Source organism: Perca flavescens, chromosome 23 (assembly GCF_004354835.1).
Source record: "Perca flavescens isolate YP-PL-M2 chromosome 23, PFLA_1.0, whole genome shotgun sequence".
Classification (NCBI taxonomy): domain Eukaryota; kingdom Metazoa; phylum Chordata; class Actinopteri; order Perciformes; family Percidae; genus Perca; species Perca flavescens.
The window spans coordinates 17,646,293-17,668,926 of record NC_041353.1 but is presented as its reverse complement, the minus strand read 5'-3'; the positions used below and the strand labels follow the sequence as shown (position 1 = coordinate 17,668,926).

The 22,634-nt window shown below is 40.3% G+C and overlaps 1 protein-coding gene across 2 annotated transcripts in view; it reads left to right on the top strand.

Annotated features, from left to right (window-relative positions):
- gramd4a (GRAM domain containing 4a) overlaps positions 1 to 15,604 on the top strand; it is a 56,522-nt gene extending 40,918 nt beyond the window's left edge. Inside the window, exons 6-19 of one of the 2 annotated variants that reach the window (XM_028570381.1) lie at positions 1,497 to 1,632; positions 2,219 to 2,244; positions 2,680 to 2,771; positions 3,261 to 3,352; positions 3,902 to 3,950; positions 4,058 to 4,129; positions 4,219 to 4,262; positions 4,406 to 4,515; positions 5,837 to 5,991; positions 7,658 to 7,802; positions 8,058 to 8,151; positions 8,514 to 8,604; positions 8,739 to 8,807; positions 10,285 to 15,604. In XM_028570381.1, the coding sequence (XP_028426182.1) occupies positions 1,497 to 1,632; positions 2,219 to 2,244; positions 2,680 to 2,771; positions 3,261 to 3,352; positions 3,902 to 3,950; positions 4,058 to 4,129; positions 4,219 to 4,262; positions 4,406 to 4,515; positions 5,837 to 5,991; positions 7,658 to 7,802; positions 8,058 to 8,151; positions 8,514 to 8,604; positions 8,739 to 8,807; positions 10,285 to 10,395 (1,286 nt within the window). In that variant the 3' untranslated portion in view covers positions 10,396 to 15,604. Of the gene's footprint in view, positions 1 to 1,493; positions 1,633 to 2,218; positions 2,245 to 2,679; positions 2,772 to 3,260; positions 3,353 to 3,901; positions 3,951 to 4,057; positions 4,130 to 4,218; positions 4,263 to 4,405; positions 4,516 to 5,836; positions 5,992 to 7,657; positions 7,803 to 8,057; positions 8,152 to 8,513; positions 8,605 to 8,738; positions 8,808 to 10,284 lie in introns of both variants that reach the window. The other variant, XM_028570380.1, reaches the window with a different exon arrangement.
- Positions 15,605 to 22,634: the final 7,030 nt, after the last annotated feature.

Sequence of the window (22,634 nt, the reverse complement as noted above, 5' to 3'; positions counted from 1 at the left end):
GTGTGTGTGTGTGTGTGTGTGTGTGTGTGTGTGTGTGTGTGTGTGTGTGTGTGTGTGTGTGTGTGTGTGTGTGTGTGTGTGTGTGTGTGTGTGTGTGTGCAACAACACACATTTAAATGGTGGTTCCTGGTGTGCAAATAGTTGTATCAAGAGTGAGCAACAACTACATCAATGCATCAAAAAGATTATTTTGCGGGGCGCCTGGGTAGCTCACCTGGCAGAGCGTGCGTTCCCCCTATCTCTTCCCTTTCATGTCCAAGCTGTTGTCTCAAATAAACGGGGGGGGGGGGGGTAGTGAGAGAGAGAGAGTGGCTAATTTCGGAAAATGGGTTATGATTGTAGATCACTTCATCTAGGGCAGACAGGCCTGTGCTCTGACTAGTGACGGAGGTGTGTGTGTGTGTGTGTGGTTGTCAATGTTTTTTGTTTTTTTTTAGGAACAGTATTTGGAGGCAGTCAGTCGAGGATTTTGTCTAAATTGTCAAGGACTGAGTCACCAGGGAAACAGTGTGTGATGGGTTTTATGAAGCTAATGTCCCTGGTTATTGACTCTCCGATGATTAATGTAGTGGGGGGGATGACGTGTGTGAGCTGCCAGGGGAGGACTGCAGATGCTCAGCTACCTCCGCTCAATGTCCCATCTAGTGGTATTAATGTTTTGATGTCCGGGTCCAGTGCAGCAGCGATGCCCCAGCCTCCAGCTCCCGGTAGGCTGCTGGGCCCAGGCGGACCAGTATAGTGTCAAGGACCCCGTAGAAATGTGCTTTGCCTGGGCAGGAGCTACTGAAACAAAGCTTTCAATCAGCTGATCCTTTTTCCGAGGCTCCGATTTCAGTCAGTGGATGTCCTCTTTAAACAACAAGATAAAAGTAAAACTCTTGTTAGGAGCGGGTTTTGCATCAGAGAGTGGCGTTCTTTGACGTGTGCTCTCGCTCTTCTGTGAGTGCTTAAAACAACTTAAAATCCATGTCCGATGACTATTATACAGTTAAAAAATATGGTTAAAAGAGTGTATCGTGACAATATGGCTGAAAACTGGATAAAAATGTCAAATTATGACAGAGCCTTTGACAAGCACTTAAAAAACGCCACGCATGTGCTCTTGTTTAGTTCTTCTTATTTTGTAAGTTCTATTCATTCTGTGAACTCAGTGACCGACTGCACAGGCAGCTTTTTTCAGCTTCTCATTTGACACAGTGTACTCACAGACACCTAGGGTAGCTGCTTAGTACAACCACAGTCAATTAGTGTATACTTAGCAGTTACACCAGAGCAGCTGAGGGTAGTGTGCTTTGCTCAGGGGCACCTCAGTATTAATAATTGACTGTTTGCTGAGCCCCGTCTTCTCCACTCTTAAGAGACAGTGTCTCTTTTACTTTCGTACATGTGGGCTTATAGCGAAACAACACAAGTTGTATAAAATGAATACAATTTGGTGAATTTACCACACCTAATCTAGGGTGCAGTTTACACACCCTGTTTGTTCTCTATAGCAGATAAACAGCAGAAGGAGGTCTGGAGTTCACGGCTGCAGAAGTGGCTGTACGAGCGTTTCGGGGTTTACATCGAAGACTTCCGCTTCCAGCCGGAGGAAAGCACCGTGGAGGCCGAGGAACCACTAAGTGCTAAAAGGTGGGTGAAAGCTGCTTTTGGAATAGAACATGAAATGTCTGTCCTCAGGTATTGATTCTGCGTTTGTTCAAGGAGGTGGGTTAGGTAGACAGCTACACAGCAGCTGGGGACTACTAAAGGTTGGCAGCCAAACAGCAGTTGTGTTAGATTCATAGATTGTCACCTTAGCCAGGATTTTATTGTAGACCTGGGATGTTAGATAATAAGCAAAATGATATACTGGTGTATGTACCTTTGACATGTACAGTACTTTGAACGGTCTACTTTCAGTATACCAACATACTGAAAGTAGACCATTGCTTGATGAGATGTTTTTTTTTTTTTTTTTTTTTTTAGATGAGAGTTGTTTTTTATTTTGCAGGGAGAGAGGACAGACGAAGTTGGAAGCACTTTTCAAATGTATTTTCTCTGTTCCCTCTTACTCTCCTGCTTTGTAAAGGCAAGTGAGTCATGCCAGGCTGATGAAGGTAGATGAAGGCCAAAGTGTCCCCACCTCCTCTAGCACATAAAGCTGCTTTTTCCTTTGTGTGCGTGTTTTTAGAGCATCTGTGTGTTCTGACCTTCACTTTTTGTGTTTTCCATCCAGGTTAACAGAAAATATGAGGCGACTCAGTGAGTACTCAAAACACACACACACAAATAGAAAACTTTAATAGAAGCACAGTTAAAATAGTAACTCTGCCGTCGGTACAACATTCAATTTTTGGAGCAGTTATTTGCTCCTCAGTAGCCACTTTCAAAATGCTGTAATGCTAAAATGTTGGCCATCCCTTACTATGGATATTGATGTACATAATTAACTGGCTTCTGTAAATACTTTTCCATTAAACACATTACATTGAATTTGAATGCACTGAATGTACAATTTGACTACTCATAACTGTTTTTTAAAGTAAGAAATGTCTTTCATATAGAAAAACAAAACACTTGCTGTACAATTGAAATTTTTCTTTTCTTTCCAGTGCCTTGGAATCAGTATTGATAGGAAACTGCCACTATGTATTTGTCGTAAACTACTGAATATATCCCTGTACTCTTATTCTTTAGAGCGAGGAGCCAGACCTGTCACCAACTTCTTAAGGAACCTCTCCGCCTTATCTAATTGGCACTCTGTCTACACCTCAGCTATTGCATTCATTGTAAGTGTGCACCTTTCTTATTAATAACTGCTAATACTCTATTATGTTGATCTTTGTGCCGTGTCGATCAAATTTTAATAGACAAAAAAGTGAGATCTGTAAAATGACTGATGAACCCATGTGGTTGTACACGACAGTGAAATTGAAGTAATTTCTGCTCCACAGTGATAGATTACAGTGGTTCTGGCAGAGACCGCAGAGGTCTAATCATATCTTCATTAAGGTCCACAGTCAGTGGTTATGCGAAATCATCTTCAACCTATTGATTGTGGCCATACAAGCCAAGGCCATCTCAGTATCTAGAGATGATCCGGCTCCAGTGTTGACAGGTGGCTCTAATAGCGTCTTCCACCAGCACTATATTGCGCAAAATGAAATGCTTCAAGTCAGTGTCTTAAAGGGCAAGGCATTGAATTTAAAACATATTAATATCATGTAGATAAATAAACCAAATGTCTTATGTTGTGCTGTGTTTCCTTTTGCCTGCAGATCTACATGAATGCTGCTTGGCATGGCTGGGCCATTCCTATGTTACTCTTCCTGGCTATCCTGCGCTTGTCTTTAAATTACCTCATCGCCAGGTAAAACCATTTCTCTTCAGTGGGTAGTCAGATATTAGAAAAGCACCCAGTTTTTACTACATGGTCAGTATTACTTCTTCCATTGCTAATTTGGAAATGATTTCCGTTGAAGGAAGGTTTACTGTGTGCTTTGTGTAATAAAACCCTATTAAACTTAACTACTCAGGCCGCAGCTGTGCTATTGGTGAACAGATTCACACTGCTGTCCTCGTGTCACTATGTGAGCCATACAAACATGGATCTACTGCAGCAGATGTATGTTGATGATAATGGGCAGATTTTCAAAACATGGCTTCATTTATGATCATTTTTATTGTTAATACAGGAGACTAATACAGCTCATCGTTGTGCTCATTATGAAACGAGGGCACATTAGTATTTGTCAGACATCTGTCTGGCTTGGACTATAAAACTGGGACACCTGGTGATGAAGATTGTAAAGATGTTGGAGACACAAGCTTTAGAGTTTGAAGAGTAGTTTGGTGGCCCAATTTTAATCCAAACTAAACCTCTCATGAAAAAATGTACATTCTTCTTCCTATGTTCCAGAGGTTGGAGGATCCAGTGGAGCATTGTGCCTGAGGTCTATGAACCCATGGTAAGACGGTTTCCCACTTCCTGTTTGGATAACTGCTTCCTGTTTGTTTCTGTGTTAGGAGGAGGTAAATATGTAGTATTATTAACTGTTCTCTTTGTTCTATCCAGGAGCCTCCAAAGGAAGACTTGACAGTATCTGAGAAGTTCCAGCTTGTACTTGATGTTGCACAAAAAGCTCAGGTACAACCCAGCTCATAGTTCTTCTCAAATCAGTGTACACAGATAATGAAACACCATTGGTTCATCCAGCGCTTAAACTCTCCTTCCAGAACCTGTTTGGTAAAATGTCGGATGTTTTGGAGAAGATAAAAAAGTGAGTTTAAAAAATGTCAATTTGTGCTTAATGCTGGGGTCAAGTCATATTGTGTATGATTACACATCATTAAAGACCCATTGACTTATATTTTATTTTTCTTCTTTCTTGTCCGTGTGTGTTTGTGTGCATGCATCTGTCAGCCTGTTCATGTGGGTGCAGCCGGAGAGCACCCGGAAACTTTATATCTGCCTGTGGGTGGCTTTCATCACCTCCTGCGTCCTACCATACAAACTTATGGGCTTCATGATGGGTGAGAGACGTGGACACACACAGAAACAAAGCTTTTTTATCGTTCTGACATACTGTAAATATTGCACTGGCCCTTGAAAGAAGGCAAATACTCATACTCAACCCAGTGCACACAAACAAATGCAGTCATACAGCACTTGTGTAACTGTTATCCGTCTCCCTGTGAGGGCCAGCTGCAGGCTACTGGCATGCCTATCTGATTATATTAGTTACTGCAATTTCTTGTAAACAAAGTGTTTCCAAAGTCCTGTAGGCTCATATATCCTTGGAAAATTCTTACTGCAAAAAAACTATTGTTATCTTTATTCAGTCAGCTGGGTACAGTTGTCGCTTCTCACGGGAGGCCTAAATACATTTCTTTATACTGTAAATGATGTGATAATAATGTTCCGTAACCAAATTTGGCCACTAGCAAATTTGAGAGTGAACTTTGGTCTTTTGTTGGTTGGTAGGTCCACTTTGGTTCAGACTGAAATATTTCAATGTGTATTAGATGGACTACCATGAAATGTCTTTTCCATCTTTACCATCCATCCCATATGTGATTAGCCTCACAGAACTGATAGCATGGCTGTAGATTTTTAGTCAAGTTATACAATTCTAGTAGTAATTCTGAAAATGAAGTAGTAATTCTAGTAATTCTCTTATTTGTATTAGTTACTGTATTGGACAACTAGTTAAATAACGCAAAGTAAATAAATTGATTATTATTCATCTGGGCCATAGTTTCATGAAAGATCTCACAAGTATCAACACTATTTAAATGAGTTTTCGGTTTGGAGTCGGTGTGCAGGCATCACAGTAAAAAAAGCATTTCAAGTCATTGTTGGCTACCACATTTGGAATTTTTGGTGTTTGGTAATAAAGTATTTGGTAACTCTCGCTGTTATTCGTGTGTTGTTCTTGGCTATCGCAAGTTAGTTTAGAGAGCTGACTCCGTACACTCAGTCCTCATTTCCCCCTGAACAACAATATTCAAGCCTTGTTTTTGTTAGTCCAAACAGATGTTGGTCCCAAATACTGTATGAATAGCCACGTAAAACTCTTTTTAAAAAAGTGTGATTTAAAAAAATATTGAAATGTTAAGGATATTAAAAGGGAAATCATGTGAAAGAATTTGAATGATGTCAAGGACACAGAAGTCTGCACCACAAATGGTACTGAGATTTATAAATGGAAGGCCTTATAAAGTAAGATCATTTGAGGACCAGATAAGGAGGTTTCTTTCACCCTGTTTTCCCATCAACAGTGCTGTAAAAAACTTTCCGCATCAGTTTTTTCATCCTTTTTGTTTTCTCCCTTCCTTGTCCGTTCCTCTCCAGGCCTGTATGCCGGTATCAAGTTCTTCATCATAGACTTCCTGTTCAAGAGCTGTCCGAAGCTGCGCGACAAGTACGACACACCCCACATCGTGTGGAACAGCCTTCCCACAGACCCTCAGCTCAAAGAGAGGACCAACGCCACTGTGTCGCGGCGGGTAAGGGGGCAGAAACCCCATTCATATACACGTCTTAGTCAGCTCTTTGCTGCCACTCCTCCTTTATTGCCTCCTCTCGCTGGTTCTCTTAAATGACTTGAGCCTAAACACACACAGACCATTCAACACTGCTAAGTCTGAATCATGTCAAAGACAACATTTTGTTAAAAATGCATGGGGATTAATACAGCTACTCTTAATTCTTTGTTAAAGCTGACCCTGTTAAGCTAAAGCTAAAGTTGATCAAGTTTATACCCATAGAGGCTTTGCAGTTACAAGGTAGAATGTCAGGTGTTACATCTAAATAACATGTCATTTCTGTAAAGACCAAAGAACATTTATATTTAGATAGTTGGAGACTATGCTTTTAACTGTAGGTCATGTTGGCAAGATTCCAACTACTGAAGTGTCAGTCTCTCCCTACCACTGATCCCCCTGTGGAGGGGCAAAGAGAAAAAAAAATACATCAATAAAGTATCAACATCAATAATAAATTACAACTCAGCCACGGCGCATAGGCATCTCTCTCATATGTAGGATCGAGTGTGTGAGCATGTGTGTGTGCCTTTTGCTGTGGCATCAGTCACAGGTGTACTCTGTCGTTTCTCTCTCTCAGCTCTCTGGCATTGAGAAGGTAGGGACTCTGGTGTGTCTCCCTTTGGTTCCTCTGCTGCGCCCGGGTGTGCTGCAAGCTCACCTCAAAGCGTGCGTGTGCGTGTGTGCGTGTGTGCAAGATGTGTGACACACCTCGGGACTGGCCGTCAGTGTTTGTGGACAGAATGGATCAAAATGTCATGATAACTTCGGTTATGTCATGATTTTATTTTTTGTGTCATTATATATTTTTTTTAAACATTGCATTGAATTATTTCATCCATTTGCAGACTTAATAAATAACAATTCTCAGATTGTTGACATTTTGGATCCATTGCCATAGATGCTCTGTGAGAAGTAGCAGTGTGTTTACTGAATATTTAAAAATGCACATAGAGTAGACCCTTGACCACTGTAATATCCTATTGGCTCATGAAATCCTTCCCTTTCTCCATTACACCTGCTCCTAGTGATTAACCCTGAAATGTAAATATTAGATTTTCTTTTAAATGTCGGTGACTACCTTCAACACTTGCATAGAGAGGACTGAACCGTAAAAAAAGGATCCCTCTGACCTAAACATGTAAATCAAGGTATATTTTATATTGTTTGCCACAAACTAACAAGTATGTTTTTGCCTATAATTGCTCTGTATGCTGAGTGAATGATGTCCTCACTCTCTGCTTTGCACGTCTCACCTGGGCCTGCTGCAAAGAAGTGCATATGCAGAGAAGCAAAAAAAAATGCAATACTGAAAGTTAAGCTGTTTCAATTTTGGCCACTTCTCTCAATAGCCCTGGGAACATGTAGTCTATTGTGTGGAGATACTTGATTTTAAATATTTATCCCTGTCTTTCCTCTTTTCCCTCATCATCTCATTCATTCTTCCCCCTCCTATCTGTCTTCCTCCTTTCCCACATGCCTTTTTTGTGGTGTTTTTTTTTTTCTTTCTTCTTCTTTTACTTCCTGTCTTCCTGTCATCCTGTCTGTTTTTTCCCCCCGTCTCTTTCTTACCCTCTCCTTTGCTGCCTTTCCCTCTTGCCCTCCCTCCTTCTCCTCTGTCTCTCTCCAGGTTCAGCCAGTGGTTTCCCGGAGCAGCCTCGCCACCATCCCATGTGGGGTGAGCAGGGAGGAGGAGACGGGTCGCTCCCACAGCACCAAGAAGGGAGCCTTTTATGAGATCTTCAACCTGCCGGAGCCAGAGCGCCCTCTGGCGGGTGAGGAGATTTACTGCAGCATAAAATAAACCCATCATGTATCCGTTTTATAACAAATAGCCACAATTCTCGTTGCATTTTGCACAATGCTGGTCTTTTAATAGTAGTAAATTAGAAATGCCTAATCCACCGTTGTTGTTGGAAGTTGGAAAAACATGTTGGAGAATAAGCAAAAATCTCTCGCTAGGATTTTTTTAATCACTTATCACTGCAAAGAATGTTGACGCTGTTCTCTGCCCTGTGTGTTTTTTTTAGTTTGTGAGAACGGCTGGAGGTGTTGCCTAATAAACAGAGACCGGAAGATGCCCACAGACTACATCAGGAACGGAATGCTCTACGTCACAGAGAAGTAAGTGTGGAGCATCTTTTTTTATTATTAAATCTATGACTGATAGAGAAAAGGAAGTTACTCCTGTAGGTGGAGCAAAGAAGAGAAGCAGGTAACCGTTTGGGCCAGTGGGTTTGTGATATTAAGAACCTGAAAAGAGTTAGAGCAAACTTCCCTCTCTGTCTCTGTGTCAGTCAGTCGACAGTGGATCAAGGAGGACAGCTGCCCTCCTGAGAATATCTCCGATCTTTACAGCTCTCCACCTCCTCAAATATGTAACTGACAGGATTCTCCATTCGCTTTGTCGTCTGTTTAGCTTGCCTGCTCGTTTCTCCTCAAGACCCCTTTCAGCGAGCTCTTTTCTCTCTCCTTCTCTACGTCAGTTACCTGTGCTTTGAGAGCTCCAGCTCCAGATCCAACTCCTCAAAGAAGAATAAAGTTATCAAGCTGGTGGACATCACTGACATACAAAAGGTAATCACTCTAAAAAGTGGACAGGTTTAATAAGCCGCAGGAAACACATTATAATTTTTCCATTGTATAATTCTGTACAATTGAAACTAATAATAACCCTTTTTTTTTTTTTTTTTTTTTTAACTCCTCCCTAGTACAAAGTGCTGTCAGTCCTACCAGGAAGTGGGATGGGCATCTCAATAGCTACTCCTTCCACTCAGAAGGTACAGTATGGAGAGACTGCTGTGCAAGCCTTTGTTTCCTATTTAGATTAAACAGATGACAAGTTTGGGATTTGAACAGATATGCTTTATGTCAACTAGAAAAAGCTCATGTTATCAACATCTCTTCAGCACTCTCCTACTGTTACTTTATCGTAGATTTATAACTAAAATAGTACATGAGATGGATTGTACTTTTTTTTTTCTATAATTTTTTATCATAATTTACTATTTCCATAGCTTTAAACTGAACTAGGCAGTAGGACTGCAGCTACCGATTATTCCATCGATAGAAATACTTTTGCTTAATTTATTTTAAAAATTTTTATTTTTATTTAACCTTTTATTTATTTAGGGGAGGTTCACTGAGAGGCAGCCTCTCTTTTGCAAGAACGCCCTGATCACATTCACACAGTTATACATTCATACCTGGAAGCTGCCCAGTACAACCACAGTCTGATCTGCTGGCCACTGAGCAGCTCCACTATAGTAAATAGCAATTGTAAATATACAAAAGAAAGGTTTCATTTTTTAGAAAAAGCAACAATTTAACAGGAATAAGCTAATATTTCAAGCACTGGCGGCATGGGCCACCCAGCCCCTAAATTAGGTGGCCAAAGTACATTTTTGGTGGCCCAAATGTAAGTCTTTTTGGCCCCACTTCCCCTTCATGCCTCTTGCTCTTCACACTTGATATGCAACAAAGCTGTTCACTTAGCCCAGGTAAATGTCAAGGGGACATACTCTCAGAAGGCTGATCTGAGTGAAGTTTAGGGAGAATAAAGAATGCGGATATCACCGGCATGGTCCGATGATGTCATTCACGTGCATATTAAGTAGCCATGTGCAGGAGGTGCTGGTGAAGAGGGAGGGGCTGGTTTGTCTTCGCCAGCAGAAGTTTACAGACAGCTTTTTTTTTTTTTTTTTTTTTTTTTTTTTTTGTAAAGCGCTGGGCGAGAGACTTAATGTTACCTCGTGTAACTTGTCTGCTCCGTGACACACTGTACAGTTTTTGGGGGGGGTTTGCAGCTTAAAATGATCCCAAACGTTTTGTCGTTTCCTCCTGCCTGTCTCTTCTCTTAGCCCCTCACTATTTTCGCTCTCTTCCTTCATTTTGTAATCCGCGCCGTCAGTCTTCACGGCATGTGTCCACAGCATAGACCGTATATATATATTTACAGTCTATGGTCCACAGCAGCGTCAGCCTGTTGTGCAGCAGTAATAATCATCCGTGCAAAAATACGGTATACAACGTTAGTTACATCATTTAAACGACATTTTTACTTGTTCATATTGAGGTAATGTGACTTTTGACATTGAACATTTTATGGTGTATTACTCACAAAGATATTAGTCACTCTCATGGCCTTCTTGCTTTGTGATTTAGACTTACTGGTGCTTTATTGTGTAACATCTTGCAAGGTACTGCAGCGGTAACATACAACAGACATTAATTACCACGCATTTCTGTTCCCTCCAGCCATTGGTGTTTGGCGCCATGATCCACAGAGACGAGGCTTTCGAGGCCATCTTTACCCAATACATGAAGATCTTGACCACCACCAAACCACCGGCCAGCACAGAGCTCTAGGCTGTATCACAGCAACAGACCTCCATACTGGGGCTAAAGTCTGAGGCAGAGAGCCTCCTGAGATTCATCTGGACTGGAAGATACTTTTTAAAAAACCCACCGCACTCCTCTGCTCTGCGTGAGCCTCCTCCTCCTCCTCCTCCCCCTCCTCTTGTGATGGGCATCGGCTTCCTCATCGAAGGTCATGGGCCAGCTTTGATTGGTAGATTTCCTGTTTTGCCAAGTTTGAGGGGACATGTGGGTGTGTCAGCTACATGTAGTTGAGATTTACTTACATCATACTTTTTGGTGGGTGTTGGATGATGAACAAAATCCGCTTACTGGTTCTGAGGAGGAGTGAGGATCGGTTTGGTTTTTATCAATCAGCAGAAGGCTGGCGAGGGAGCTGGTTCTCCTCTCCCACCTGACTGACCGACTGACTGACTGGTCTGACTGGTTTCCTGACGTACTTGTTTCTGTGTTTGCATGTGTGTGTGTGTGGGTGTGTGAGCCGAAATGATGGTCTTAAATTGCGTCAAGTGGCTCTATTTTTCTCTTCTTTTTTTTTTTTTTTTTTTTTTGAGTCAGTGGAGGGACATCTACTGTGGTAGGAAGATTTCAAGAAGTGCTCAGCCTGGCTGTCAAATGTATATCATAAAACAACTACGTAGATGATAAACAAGAGGTTCTTTAAACTGCCAGACATCTGTAGGAACAATTATGTAAATGTTAGCTTTATAAATCAGTGCAAAAAAACAACCTTTTGGAGTTTAAATACTTAGACTTTTAACTGGCTGATCGGTGTCTTGTGGCATAGCCCAACACAATTATAAATGAGTGAACATGTGTGAGTGATCATATTTGTTTTTTTAATGTGAAAATGTCAGATCACCACTTGACTGACACAGAGCCTTTCTGTTAGTTTACATTGCTGCGGCCTAATTTCTTGAGTTTTCCTCTTCTTTCTAGACACATTTGAGCAGTGACGGTATGCTTTAGTCTTCTTTGTCAACCTAATGTACGCTGCTGCATTCCGCATCCGCTTCGTAAGTGTTTGTAAGTGTGTATGTGAAACGTGTAGTGATTTTTTTCTCTTCAAAAATGCCTTTCTTTTTGAAAAATGTCTCTTTGTAACAAACAGCCTTTGGGATGAGTAAGTTGTGGTCGAGGGGCTGCTGATTAGCATCATAGACGAGAGCACAACCACTGGTAGATGGTTCAAACACTGACTGCCATTTAGAGCCATGACACAGCAGAGAACATAGCCTCTGAAAAAGCTTCCTTTTTTTTTTCAAGGCAAAATCAGTACATATATATATATATATATATAGAGAGATTGTCTTTTCTTCCATCAATGGTATTCTCCCTGCACTTTATTAGAACGTTAACTGGAATTTCTGACATTCGCGTTGCCGACTAGACTTTAAAATGCTCACTACTTTGGCTGGATTCCACGGTCAGTGTAGGCAAATAGTCTCAAAGCTACCACTTATGTCCTATGGTATTTCTCGCTCGTCTGACTACGTGAGCCAGCGCAGATCACGTCCTGCTGGTCTCAGTGCAGCACAAATGCGCTCTGAGCACTTTGTATTAACACCAGATTAATGTCGGCCACAGTGAGCCCGACAACCTTCAGACCGACCATGAAAGAAGAAGGTACTTTGACTGAAAAATGAAACCACTGTCAGATTACTTTCCACAAAGGCCCCCACACATTAAAGTGTTGCTTTATTTCAGCCTTTTGAATTATAAATCTAAAGCAACACCAGTGGAGAAATATCCATTAAACATCTCCTTCTGATTGGGTGATCTTACTTGCATAAATGCGCAGCCAGTCAGGCTGTTGGAGATCACATCAGCAGTAATATGAAGAAGAAAAAAAAACAGGACTATGAGCTATACAAACATGCCTAATGACTCCCTTTTTGTTTGCTTATTTTTTCATGTATCTGTAATGCCACAGTGAGTAGAGATCGACATTTGCGTGCTCTTCCTCCCGTTCCAGATCATCCAAATGTAGTCTTTTGTAAAACCGTAGACTGAACAGAATACTTCAATGTCACTTTATTTTAAAGACACCGTTCACAAGAATAAAGCCGGTCTTTACTCTTGCAGAATGGTTTGATACGCAGAAATATGATGCCAAACTACATCAGACACTTTGCCGTGTTTTGAGAGAGGAATGGAGATAGGATCTGGGACTGGAGGTCATGATTTCGCTTGAGATTTTAGTACGAGAAACAGAGTAGCTATTCCTCCTAACCAACGCCTATTTACTGTACGCCCAGCAGCACAAGCTTTAGTTTCCAATGTGTTAATCTTACAGAACACTGTTAAAAAGGGAGACCTTGACATTTATATTTCCTTTAATTCTGGTCATTTGTACACACTGGACACTTCTTTTATAGTTTAAGATACTAAATCGCGCCAGTGTCACCGCCCCTCAAGAAATCCAGATTATTTTCTCTTAGCTGGCCTTCAGACTTAAAATGTCAAGGTTTCTTTCAAAATCTATACAAGTCCTCTTATCATCATTACCAATTACAATCAACAGAGCTGGATATGAAGTTGCCAGAGCAGCAATGGACCAGTTCAAAGAACCACTTTCTTATGTTAGTTCAAACTACTGTAATTAAGGATGGAGATTTTTCTTTGTCATCCATTTGTATGATTAGGGTTAGGGTTAGGGTTTGGCCTGTTGTTCAATAGGCTGCCTTCCCAGAAATGGATTTTCTATTTTTGTTTTCGGAATAAATTGGATCCATGAACGGGGCAAACCTGTGGGATGTTAGAGCAGGTGAAAAGTAATTTACGCTGTCTCACTGTGTGATTTGATGGCTCGTTGTAGTCCTTAAAGCTTTTACCTGAAGCCTTTTGTAATCTGTTAACTCTGAAACCAGCTCTCTGGGGGTCTGGGAGACCCTAACAGGGCTGCACTCAGAGAAAGCACAGAATGTATCATGTTCTAAATGTCAAAAAAAAAAAAAAAAAAAAAAAAAAATTATTATTCTTTTGCCAAATCTCAGATTTTCTGTCTGCCATATTCTGCCTACGCTTCATGTTTACAGAAGGTTGTAACATTGTTTTTTTTTTCTTTTCTTTTCTTATTTCTTAACCCAGTTTGAATTCCTTTGACTCCGGAGTTATGAAGACTGGACTGCTGTTGTTGAATTAATGTCTCAGATCTCATTGGCTCTGCGCCACTGACATGACTATTTCTGCTCAGCTTTTAACCAATAGGAAACTCAAATCATGGTGACAACAAGAGCAGTATTTTAAACCTCATACAGCATGTAAATTGTCATATCCAACATCACGGTGTAGTGGAAGTTGCAGTAAAACATAGGCTTCATATGGAGCAGAGATGGTCATGGTGGACTGAAATGGCAACATCAGTGTTTTTGACATCTAGTTTGTCTATTGTGACTTGAGGCAGAAATAGAAAAAAGTTTGATTCACATTGTTTAATAAAAAAAAAAATTTAATAAAATGTATAATTGTAAGGCACTTTTGAGAAAAAGCATCCAGCAAATGTCAAAGGAATGGTGCGGGATTTTGGGAAATTGGATGAGAAGTTTAATACCACTCTCGTGTCTGTACTCTAAATAAGGAGCTAATGCCAGCAGCCGCTTAGCTTAGTTTAGCTTTGGACATAGCCAAGCTAGCTGTTTCCGGCCTTTATGCTGCCGGCTGTAGTTAGATATTTACCATAGAGATAAAACGATCAATCAAAGTGTCTAAAAACGTCGACACACATTGTTAAACCTGCAATAGGAAATGGTGTTTGATAAAGGCCACTGAAAACATAAGTATTGAGTGAAGAACACTATTAGATTGTTCTTTCAAACATTACCGTCCTTATCTAGACATACGATACGGTGGATTTATAGTTATTTGCATTACAACAAACCTGTGATGTTCAGCAGTGTTTCAGTCTGGCTGCAGTTCAGTAGGGCGGTAGGTAGGGTTGGGCATCGTTTGGATTTTAACAATTCTGATTCCAATTCCCATTCTTCCTTTCGATTCCAGTTCTTACCTGTTACGATTCATTCGATCCGGCGTTGAAACGGGTCACATGCTCATTTCACAGATAGAAGATATTTTTGATTCAATGGTGATTTTTTTTTTTTACAGTTCACAGGGCTTTATCAACGTAAAATAAGCTGCGCTTTAGAGCACCGCGCCTCTGCTCCACGGCTGCAACACAACAAGCAAACGCTGGAAGTACAGCGGCCACTACGGAAACAAATACTCGCGCGTGTTTACTTGGAACCGATGATCGTAATTTCTGTATATATATATACATATATATATATATTTTTTTAAAACGATTCCAAGTTGGAACCAGTTCTCGATGCCCAATCCTAGCCGTAGGTTACGAGAGCAACCTGTTTCATTCAGTTGAGTACAGAATGAGGCCTGTACAAGAACTGTTAATGCGGCTAACCGCTCAGCAGCCAAATATTCAGACCATATATAAAGTTGACCCTACTGGACAAGCTTTTGAACATATTTCCTAAAATGTCGAAATATTCCTTTTTAATTTTGTGACCGGTAAGCTTCACATAATGACACACTGTGTACCTCGCTACTGGCAAATAACACAGAACAGTTTGAGGATTTAACTGCCGTCATAAGTGACAGGGGGAGCTTGTCAAAAACAGTGGTGTTGTCCTCTCAAGGTTCCCCTGCGTTTTAAGCCGGTGTCCTCACTGTTGTATTAAACATGTAGTTCCTCCCAACTGTGTAATTGTTGATTTGAGTTTTTTTTTTTTTTTTTTCAAGCATTTTCAACATCCAAGTGATCCACGTCGAGTGAGTGTACAGCACTCGCTGTACCAGAGACAAATCAGTTGTATCAAGGCTGCACACAGCCTTAATCTGACATTATGACTGGGGAGAATTTAAAAGGTTAAATAAATAAAATCATCTCAAGGATTCAGTCCTGTTTTAGGTTCAGCCAGTGAATTGCTAAATAAAGGCCAAGTGTTCCTGGGGTAAACACTGCAGTCATTACAACGAGGAATTTGTTTGTCACCTGTGACAGTCGACCTCCTCTATTTACTTTCTCCTTTTCTTTGTCAAAGAGGTATTTGTATTCAAATTATTGAAATGTACAGTGAAGAAAACAAAACAAAAAAACCACTGAGTTTTTAAAAGACATGTCTATTGTAAAGGATAATGTGATGTACATTTTTTTTTTTTTATTTAAGTAAATGAATTTAAGGTACATTGTTGTTGTGGCTGTCTTCTTTTGTTCAGACAGTGGGACAGACATTTAAAAGGGAATTTTTTTTGGGCTCCAAACTGCAGTGCCTCTTCACGGCCACATGAGGTCACTATGAGACCTTGTGTGTCTCGAACAAACAAGACGGGAGACTATTCTCTTTCTGCTCCCCAAAGGTCAGGGATAGCTGCTCAAGGAGATTTCAGTACTTTATTCCCTGTGTAGGTATACGAAAGTGGATGGTTTGGCATGGTAACGAGTCCTACTCAATCTAACTAGCTGAAATTTCCCAATTTGGGATCAATCAAGTCTATCTAATCTAACTCCATTTCTATGGTAATTGGGTGGACAAAGAATCAATAAGGAGAATAGACGAGGGCTCTGTCTTGCACTTGTGACCTCAGTGAGTCCATGCAACAACATTTTAAGACTAGTTGTTATGATAAGTGACAGGGGCGGAGCTGGGGGGGAGGGCTTCTGGGTTTCCAGCCCTGAATGTGTTCTTAAAGGTCCCATGACATGGTGCTCTTTAGATGCTTTTATATAGGCCTTAGTGGTCCCCTAATACTGTATCTGAAGTCTCTTTCTCGAAATTCAGTCTTGGTGCAGAACTACAGCCACTAGAGCCAGTCCCACAATGAGCTTTCCTTAGTATGTGCCATTTCTGTGTCTGTAGCTATTGAGGAGGAGAGGGGGGGGCAAGGTGGAGGGTGGGGGTGTGGCCTTGACCAACTGCCGCTTTGTTCGTTTGAAAGCTCTCTCTCATGGGTGGGCCAAATTCTCTGGGCGGGCAGAGCAGAGAAAGGGAAGGTAACCTTGCTCCTTATGACCTCATAATGAGCAAGATTCCAGATCGGCCCATCTGAGCTTTCATTTTCTCAAAGGCAGAGCAGGACACCCAGGGCTCGGTTTACACCTATCGCTATTCTAACCACTGGGGAACCATAGACAGGCTGGGGGAACGCACATTAACGTTAAAAAACCTCATAAAGTGACATTGTCATGCCATGGGACCTTTAAATCCCAATCATTTAGGAAGACTTTACTGTCTTTTAGAAGCTTTAGAGCTGCGTTTTCTATTTAGAAAAGAAGACAAAGAAGATATTGGTATCATATGAAACCTGACGGTCTAAGGAATCCATTACTACCAACCGTGTCATGCTAGCCTGTCGGGAAGGGGGCAAAAAGAAACACTCCAAAGTTAGGCAACATTTTGATAAGGGAAAAAGTGGCATGGCCATTTTCAAAGGGGTCCCCTTACCCTCCCACCTCCAGATATCTGAAATGATGTACAGATTTTCAGGCATTCTATTATCAAAAATTAAAAAATAGTGCAAATAGCTGCCGTAAATGGAAAAATGACCCAGATGAGAAAATTCATAGTATCTGATATTTTTCAATATACTTTGAGCCACAATTGCATGTGGAAATAAATGTAGCAAATAGATAGTGTCTCGGTTGTTACTGAGCTATAAACGGGGAGAAAAAAAAACTCTTAAATGACAAATGCAACTGTTAAATGCAGTTGAGGACTTGATGTTAACACATGAAATGGTTTCCTTCTACAAGTTCATCCAGTGCAATTTTAACCTAAATAGCCACAATTTCAGTTCTAATTTCAGGTAGGCTAGTGGTTCCCTTTGTGCTGCAGTGGAAATGACGTCCATATAGCCGATTCAAGCTGTGGAACTATTCATCTGTCCGAGAGCCCTGGTTGCGAGGTAACATGACGCACACTAATATTTCTGTGCAGCTGCAAAAAAAAAAAAAAAAAAAAAAAAACGGGGGGAAATCTGAGATATGTACTTTTGTAGAAAAAGCGTTAAAAGAGTTAATAATAAAATGCAATGTTACATGGAATAGTGCTAGTATTATCAGTTGTAAGTTGAAATGTTTAAATTCATGGAATCTATTTGATGAGACGTAGCTCTTAAGGATCTTGAGGATTCAAATAAGAGTTAATAGCATGACTGAGACTATTTGCGTTGTCTTTTCACCGCGCTTTTCCCCATTTCCATTGCAATTTGTTTGTAAATGAGTCACCAGTCTATGCTGTCATTCAGTGGGAGGTGACGTTTTAAGATGCCTCAGTGACATTTTGATTGAGGTGTGTTTATCCAACTACACTTTTTTTTTTAGCAGAGAAATATTGAAATACAGCATACTAAAGGCTAAAATGTATCATTTATATTAAACTGGATTTCATTCCAAACCTGAGAACTCGGTAAAAGATCAACAACAACAATCAAGATAATATTGTTTAGCTTTACAGAAATCAACCCTGGCTCATAAACAAGAAGCGCAGCATTTCCCAAAAAACGAATTCCCGCAGAGAACCTGTCAAAGCTCAAACGCATAGCCTACTGTTCCTGAACCCAAATGTGTTTTTCATTGAAACCACGTTGACTGATCTGTGTTGACTTGTAAATGTGAATGCATTCCCTCTGTAACACACACACACACACACACACACACACAGAAGCTCTCACTTTTTTTTTCTTCTCTTTGTTGTGATAAATATTTTATTTCAAGACAAAGCGAGAGAGGGAGTGTCACACACTTTCATAAAGTTAAAGGCAGTTTGAAGAGACACTCTGTAAATGACACCTCAGAGGATTCTGTCCAGCCCACCGCTTTGCTTGATTGATTCAGTGTATTTTTAGTCAACCCAAAGGAGACATCGCCAAAGGTGGCACCATTTACCATTCGTATGTCATGACAAAATGGTGACACGGTTTGACGTATAAGCTCTGTCTCCTTGTCCATATTGGTGCGTGTGTTCACAATATCAACACATTTAAGACCCTTTCCCATTGACATGGTATCTGCATACTTCAGCTGTGGCATGAAGCAGCACCGTGTTGTAAAAGTCATTAAGCTTAAACTGCTTAACTTGACCAAGGACTTGTTCAGCATATACAGTACAGGCCAAAAGTTTGGACACACCCTCTCATTCAATGCGTTTTTTTTAATTTATTTTCATGACTATTTACATTGTAGATTCTCACTGAAGGCATCAAATGTATGAATGAACACATATGGAATTAAGTACTCAACAAAAAAGTGTAAAATAACTGAAAACATGCTTTTTTTATTAATAAGGGAATGACTAAATGACTAAAACCATTTCAGGTGACTACCTCATGAAGCTCATTGAGAGAACACAAAGCTTCATGAGGTAGTCACCTGAAATGGTTTTCACTTCACAGGTGTGCTTTGTCAGGGTTAATTAGTGGAATTTTTTCCAGTACATACTTCCATATGTGTTCATTCATAGTTTTGATGCCTTCAGTGAGAATCTACAATGTAAATAGTCATGAAAATAAAAAGGAAACGCATTGAATGAGAAGGTGTGTCCAAACTTTTGGCCTGTACTGTATAACGGCAACATATCCAACCCAAATCAATTCATTGCCATTAGCTTGCAAAAGCAAAGTATTTTTGTTTTTAAAGATTATTTTACGGGACTTTTATGGCCTTTATTGACAGGACAACTCTCTACTGGGTTAACTAGAGGTCGCCCCAAAGCAAAATAAATTTGCGTGGCGATAATGAGAAGTGTTTCAATTTGACAATTGCAAACTGACCTTAAAGAGAAGAATGGGTTAGAAACGGGGAGTCCAAAATGGAGGGAAGCTCTCATATTAGATATCATATTAGCTGTGTGTGTCAAACTATCCAAACATATGTAACCCTGCTTTGAACTGTAAACTGAGCAGGGCCTCTAGTTGCACTATTTTTTATGAAGACGAGATGAATTTAGCTGGGACACTTTCTGGTGTGACACTGCTTACCCCTTGTTTGATAACGTTGTTACCAAAGTGAGACGTTTCTGAATCGTATTTAACAAAAAAAACGTTATAGGATCATCCTATTATTCAATTTAATTCAAAAGGGTTTTATTGGCATGAAAGTTTCAATAACAATGTTACCAAAGCATTCTCTCATATGGGACCAGTCTCCCATCATTCACTTAACTCGTTCCACTTATCCGGCCTAATTAGACGTCTTCTCAGGAGTGTGAGGGAGCAAACAGACTGTACTCTCCTGTTCCATTTGTACTTGCACTTCTTAAGATAGGACGAGCTGAAACATTTGTATTTCTTATGTAAAAGTTATGTATTTCTAATATAACAGTTCAAGGGGCTGTACTCAAAATACTGAACAAAACAGCGGGCTGCCACATAACTCTCACAGAACGTTCCCGAAAAAAACAATGAAGCTCAAATTACATCACACACACAGAGGGAGTGTGACTTTATGCTCTGCTCAGGACCTCACGACTTCCATTATATCTTTACATAGCAAATATGTGTTTGCTGCTATATTAGTGTGTTGAATGTTGAGAACTGCCCCTTCAGTTAGTGAGTTTGATGATTTCACTTAGTTTCCAAATTAGCTGTACTCAGCCTCGACCTGAGTAGAGCTCTAATTACCTACAAGATGGAAAACAACTGTGTACAATGAAGCGCTTGAGTCTAACAAGGAGAGGTTAGGGACGTACGGAAGTTGTTCTTTATCTCAAGAAATCGAAACAACTGATTAACAAAGCTTCCACTTGAGAAATTGCATGAATTATAGTGCAACTTTTTTAAGCCAGCAACTTTGTGTTTTTAAATATTTCTGATAACACACAAAGCAGGAGAAACACCTCTGGGGCCTGGGGGATGTTTTTTGTGTGTGTGAAGCAGACAGTTAACTAGCTTGGGTGTGTTAAGGTGACCTCTCTCTCTCTCTCTCTGTGTGTGTGTGTGTGTCTGTGTGTCTGTGTGTGCCTGTGTGTTGGAAAAGACAGGCATTTGGCTGCCCGGCCATCAGTCATTAGTTAAATGTTGAAATGATGCTTCCCTCTAAAGGATAGCAGGCCATTCTGGCCATAGCTCTCCCCTCTACAGCTGTCAGCACCCAGCATGGTGACTCGCATACACACTCGTCTCTCTCGCTTAGCATGACACATCTGCTTGTCTTACCAAAGCACTCACCATGGATGTTAATAATAATAATAATTATTATTATTATTATTATTATTATTATTATTATTATGTGTACACAAATAGAACCAAGTTCATACAGTACATGTCGTAATAAAGATTACTGAAGAGCAACGCAGAAACTATAAGATGAAATGATTTTCTTTTGGGCAACACAATGCACAGCATTATTAATGCAGCAATATCAGCTGCCTGGCCTTCTCTCCCTAATGTCATTTTCATCTTTCCCTCTCACACATCGCTACATATCGACTGTTACATTTCATCTGGATCAGAACACCGATCAACGTTTAGTGAGCACACAGTTCAATAACGCTCTCGTAATTGGATTCTCGCCAAAACCAGCTCCAAAGAATGGCAGCAACAGCTCTTTGTCTTCGTGGATGATATGTCCTTTATGCAGATCCGGTGTCAGCTTTACCCTCCCAGTGAACCTTTTCGCTTGTTCCACAATGTAGACTACAAAGCTGCGTCGAGAGTGTAGTATGCCCACGCTGAGAGGAAGCAGCTATTTCTGTCTGCAGGGCCACATTGTCTGCTAATTCACAAAACGCACCACACACTGTTTTAACTGCGGCCAAATGAGGCTTTTCGAGCTGGATAGGGCCTTCCAGAGAGCATGAGGGACAAACACACCAGCCATAGAAAAACTATAAAAGCCTCTGGCTGGTGATAATGGCTAATGGAAGCGTTGTCCATAACTATAGGTAATTAGAAATTAGTCAGCCTCTTTTTCTCAGTATGACTGAGGTCATGAGTAAAAGAAAAGTACACCAACCCCCAACATGGATGCTACGCCTGTCAAGGGAAATTCATAGTCATTTTTTAACAAATACAGCCTTCTCGTTTCTAGCTGACAAATGTGGATTCCTTTTAGCTGTAGCTAGCTTGCGTAAGTTAATGCTAAAGCTAAAACTTTGTGACTTAACGTAACGTAACGGAACCCCCATAAAATATCCTAGTTAGCTAATGACATGCTCCTTGCCTACTGCTAGGTTACTGCTATAGGTAGAAAGCTAATTAGCCTGGCATGCTAATTTTTGCTGCTTACGTTGGAGCACATAAACACAAAGTTAAATCCTTTCTTTACATGCATGCTCTTCTGTTTTTTTGTTATCGAAAGATGATTCAAAAATAAAAACCATGCTGTGCATGGATGCTAAGCTATGATCGGACAATTCCTCTAAATATCTACTACTACCACTACTACTACTACTATAAATGCTTACGCAACACTAAATTAAATGTTTCAGAACTTTGCCTCCATTTCCCATACAATCAGTGCCAGATTATAGAGTTTCCTGGAATCGTACAAGAAAATGATTTGGAAATTACAGACTCTTAAAAATAAAGCGATTTTATTTTCCAACTTGAAGGTCAAAGCCCTCTCCATGCTGAAGAAATATTAAATCCTGATAGAAATAATAAAAACATTTGAATCTGCATGAAAAATGTGTAAGTAAGAGTAAATAAAGTCCCCCAGTTTGCTAAAACACCCAAAATTCCCAAAATTAATACCAAAACTACCTCACTGTCTTCAGTGGTAGCTACGGCCATGCTAATGCATTATTATTTTATTTTTTTTACATGTCAAGGACCTTGCACAAAGATAATTCATCCAAACACTAAGGGAATGACGCACTATTTTGGTGTGGGGAGTGGGGTTTAAACTCCACATGGTTAGAAATATTAATTTGTACCTTCCCTTTGACCTAGAAAAAAACTTTAATACTCTCCCCCCAATATCTGAAAATAATATAACAGTATTGGTTCAACTCGATTCACCAATAATAACTAAAAAAGGCTAAATCAATTAATTAATCTGCGGGGGTAAAGTACAAGTTTAGGTTGAGAAATGAATAGAACCTCCCCTGCTGTAAGACTACCCTCATTTCAACACGAAGAAAACAATACATGATCCTCCCCCTTTACTGAACCTCTCGCTCCCTACTAATTTTCATACAGTCCCTAAAAATAGAAACACTAACATTAGCCTGTGAAGATTAACCACAAGTGCAGGATATGTATGATAAAACATCCTA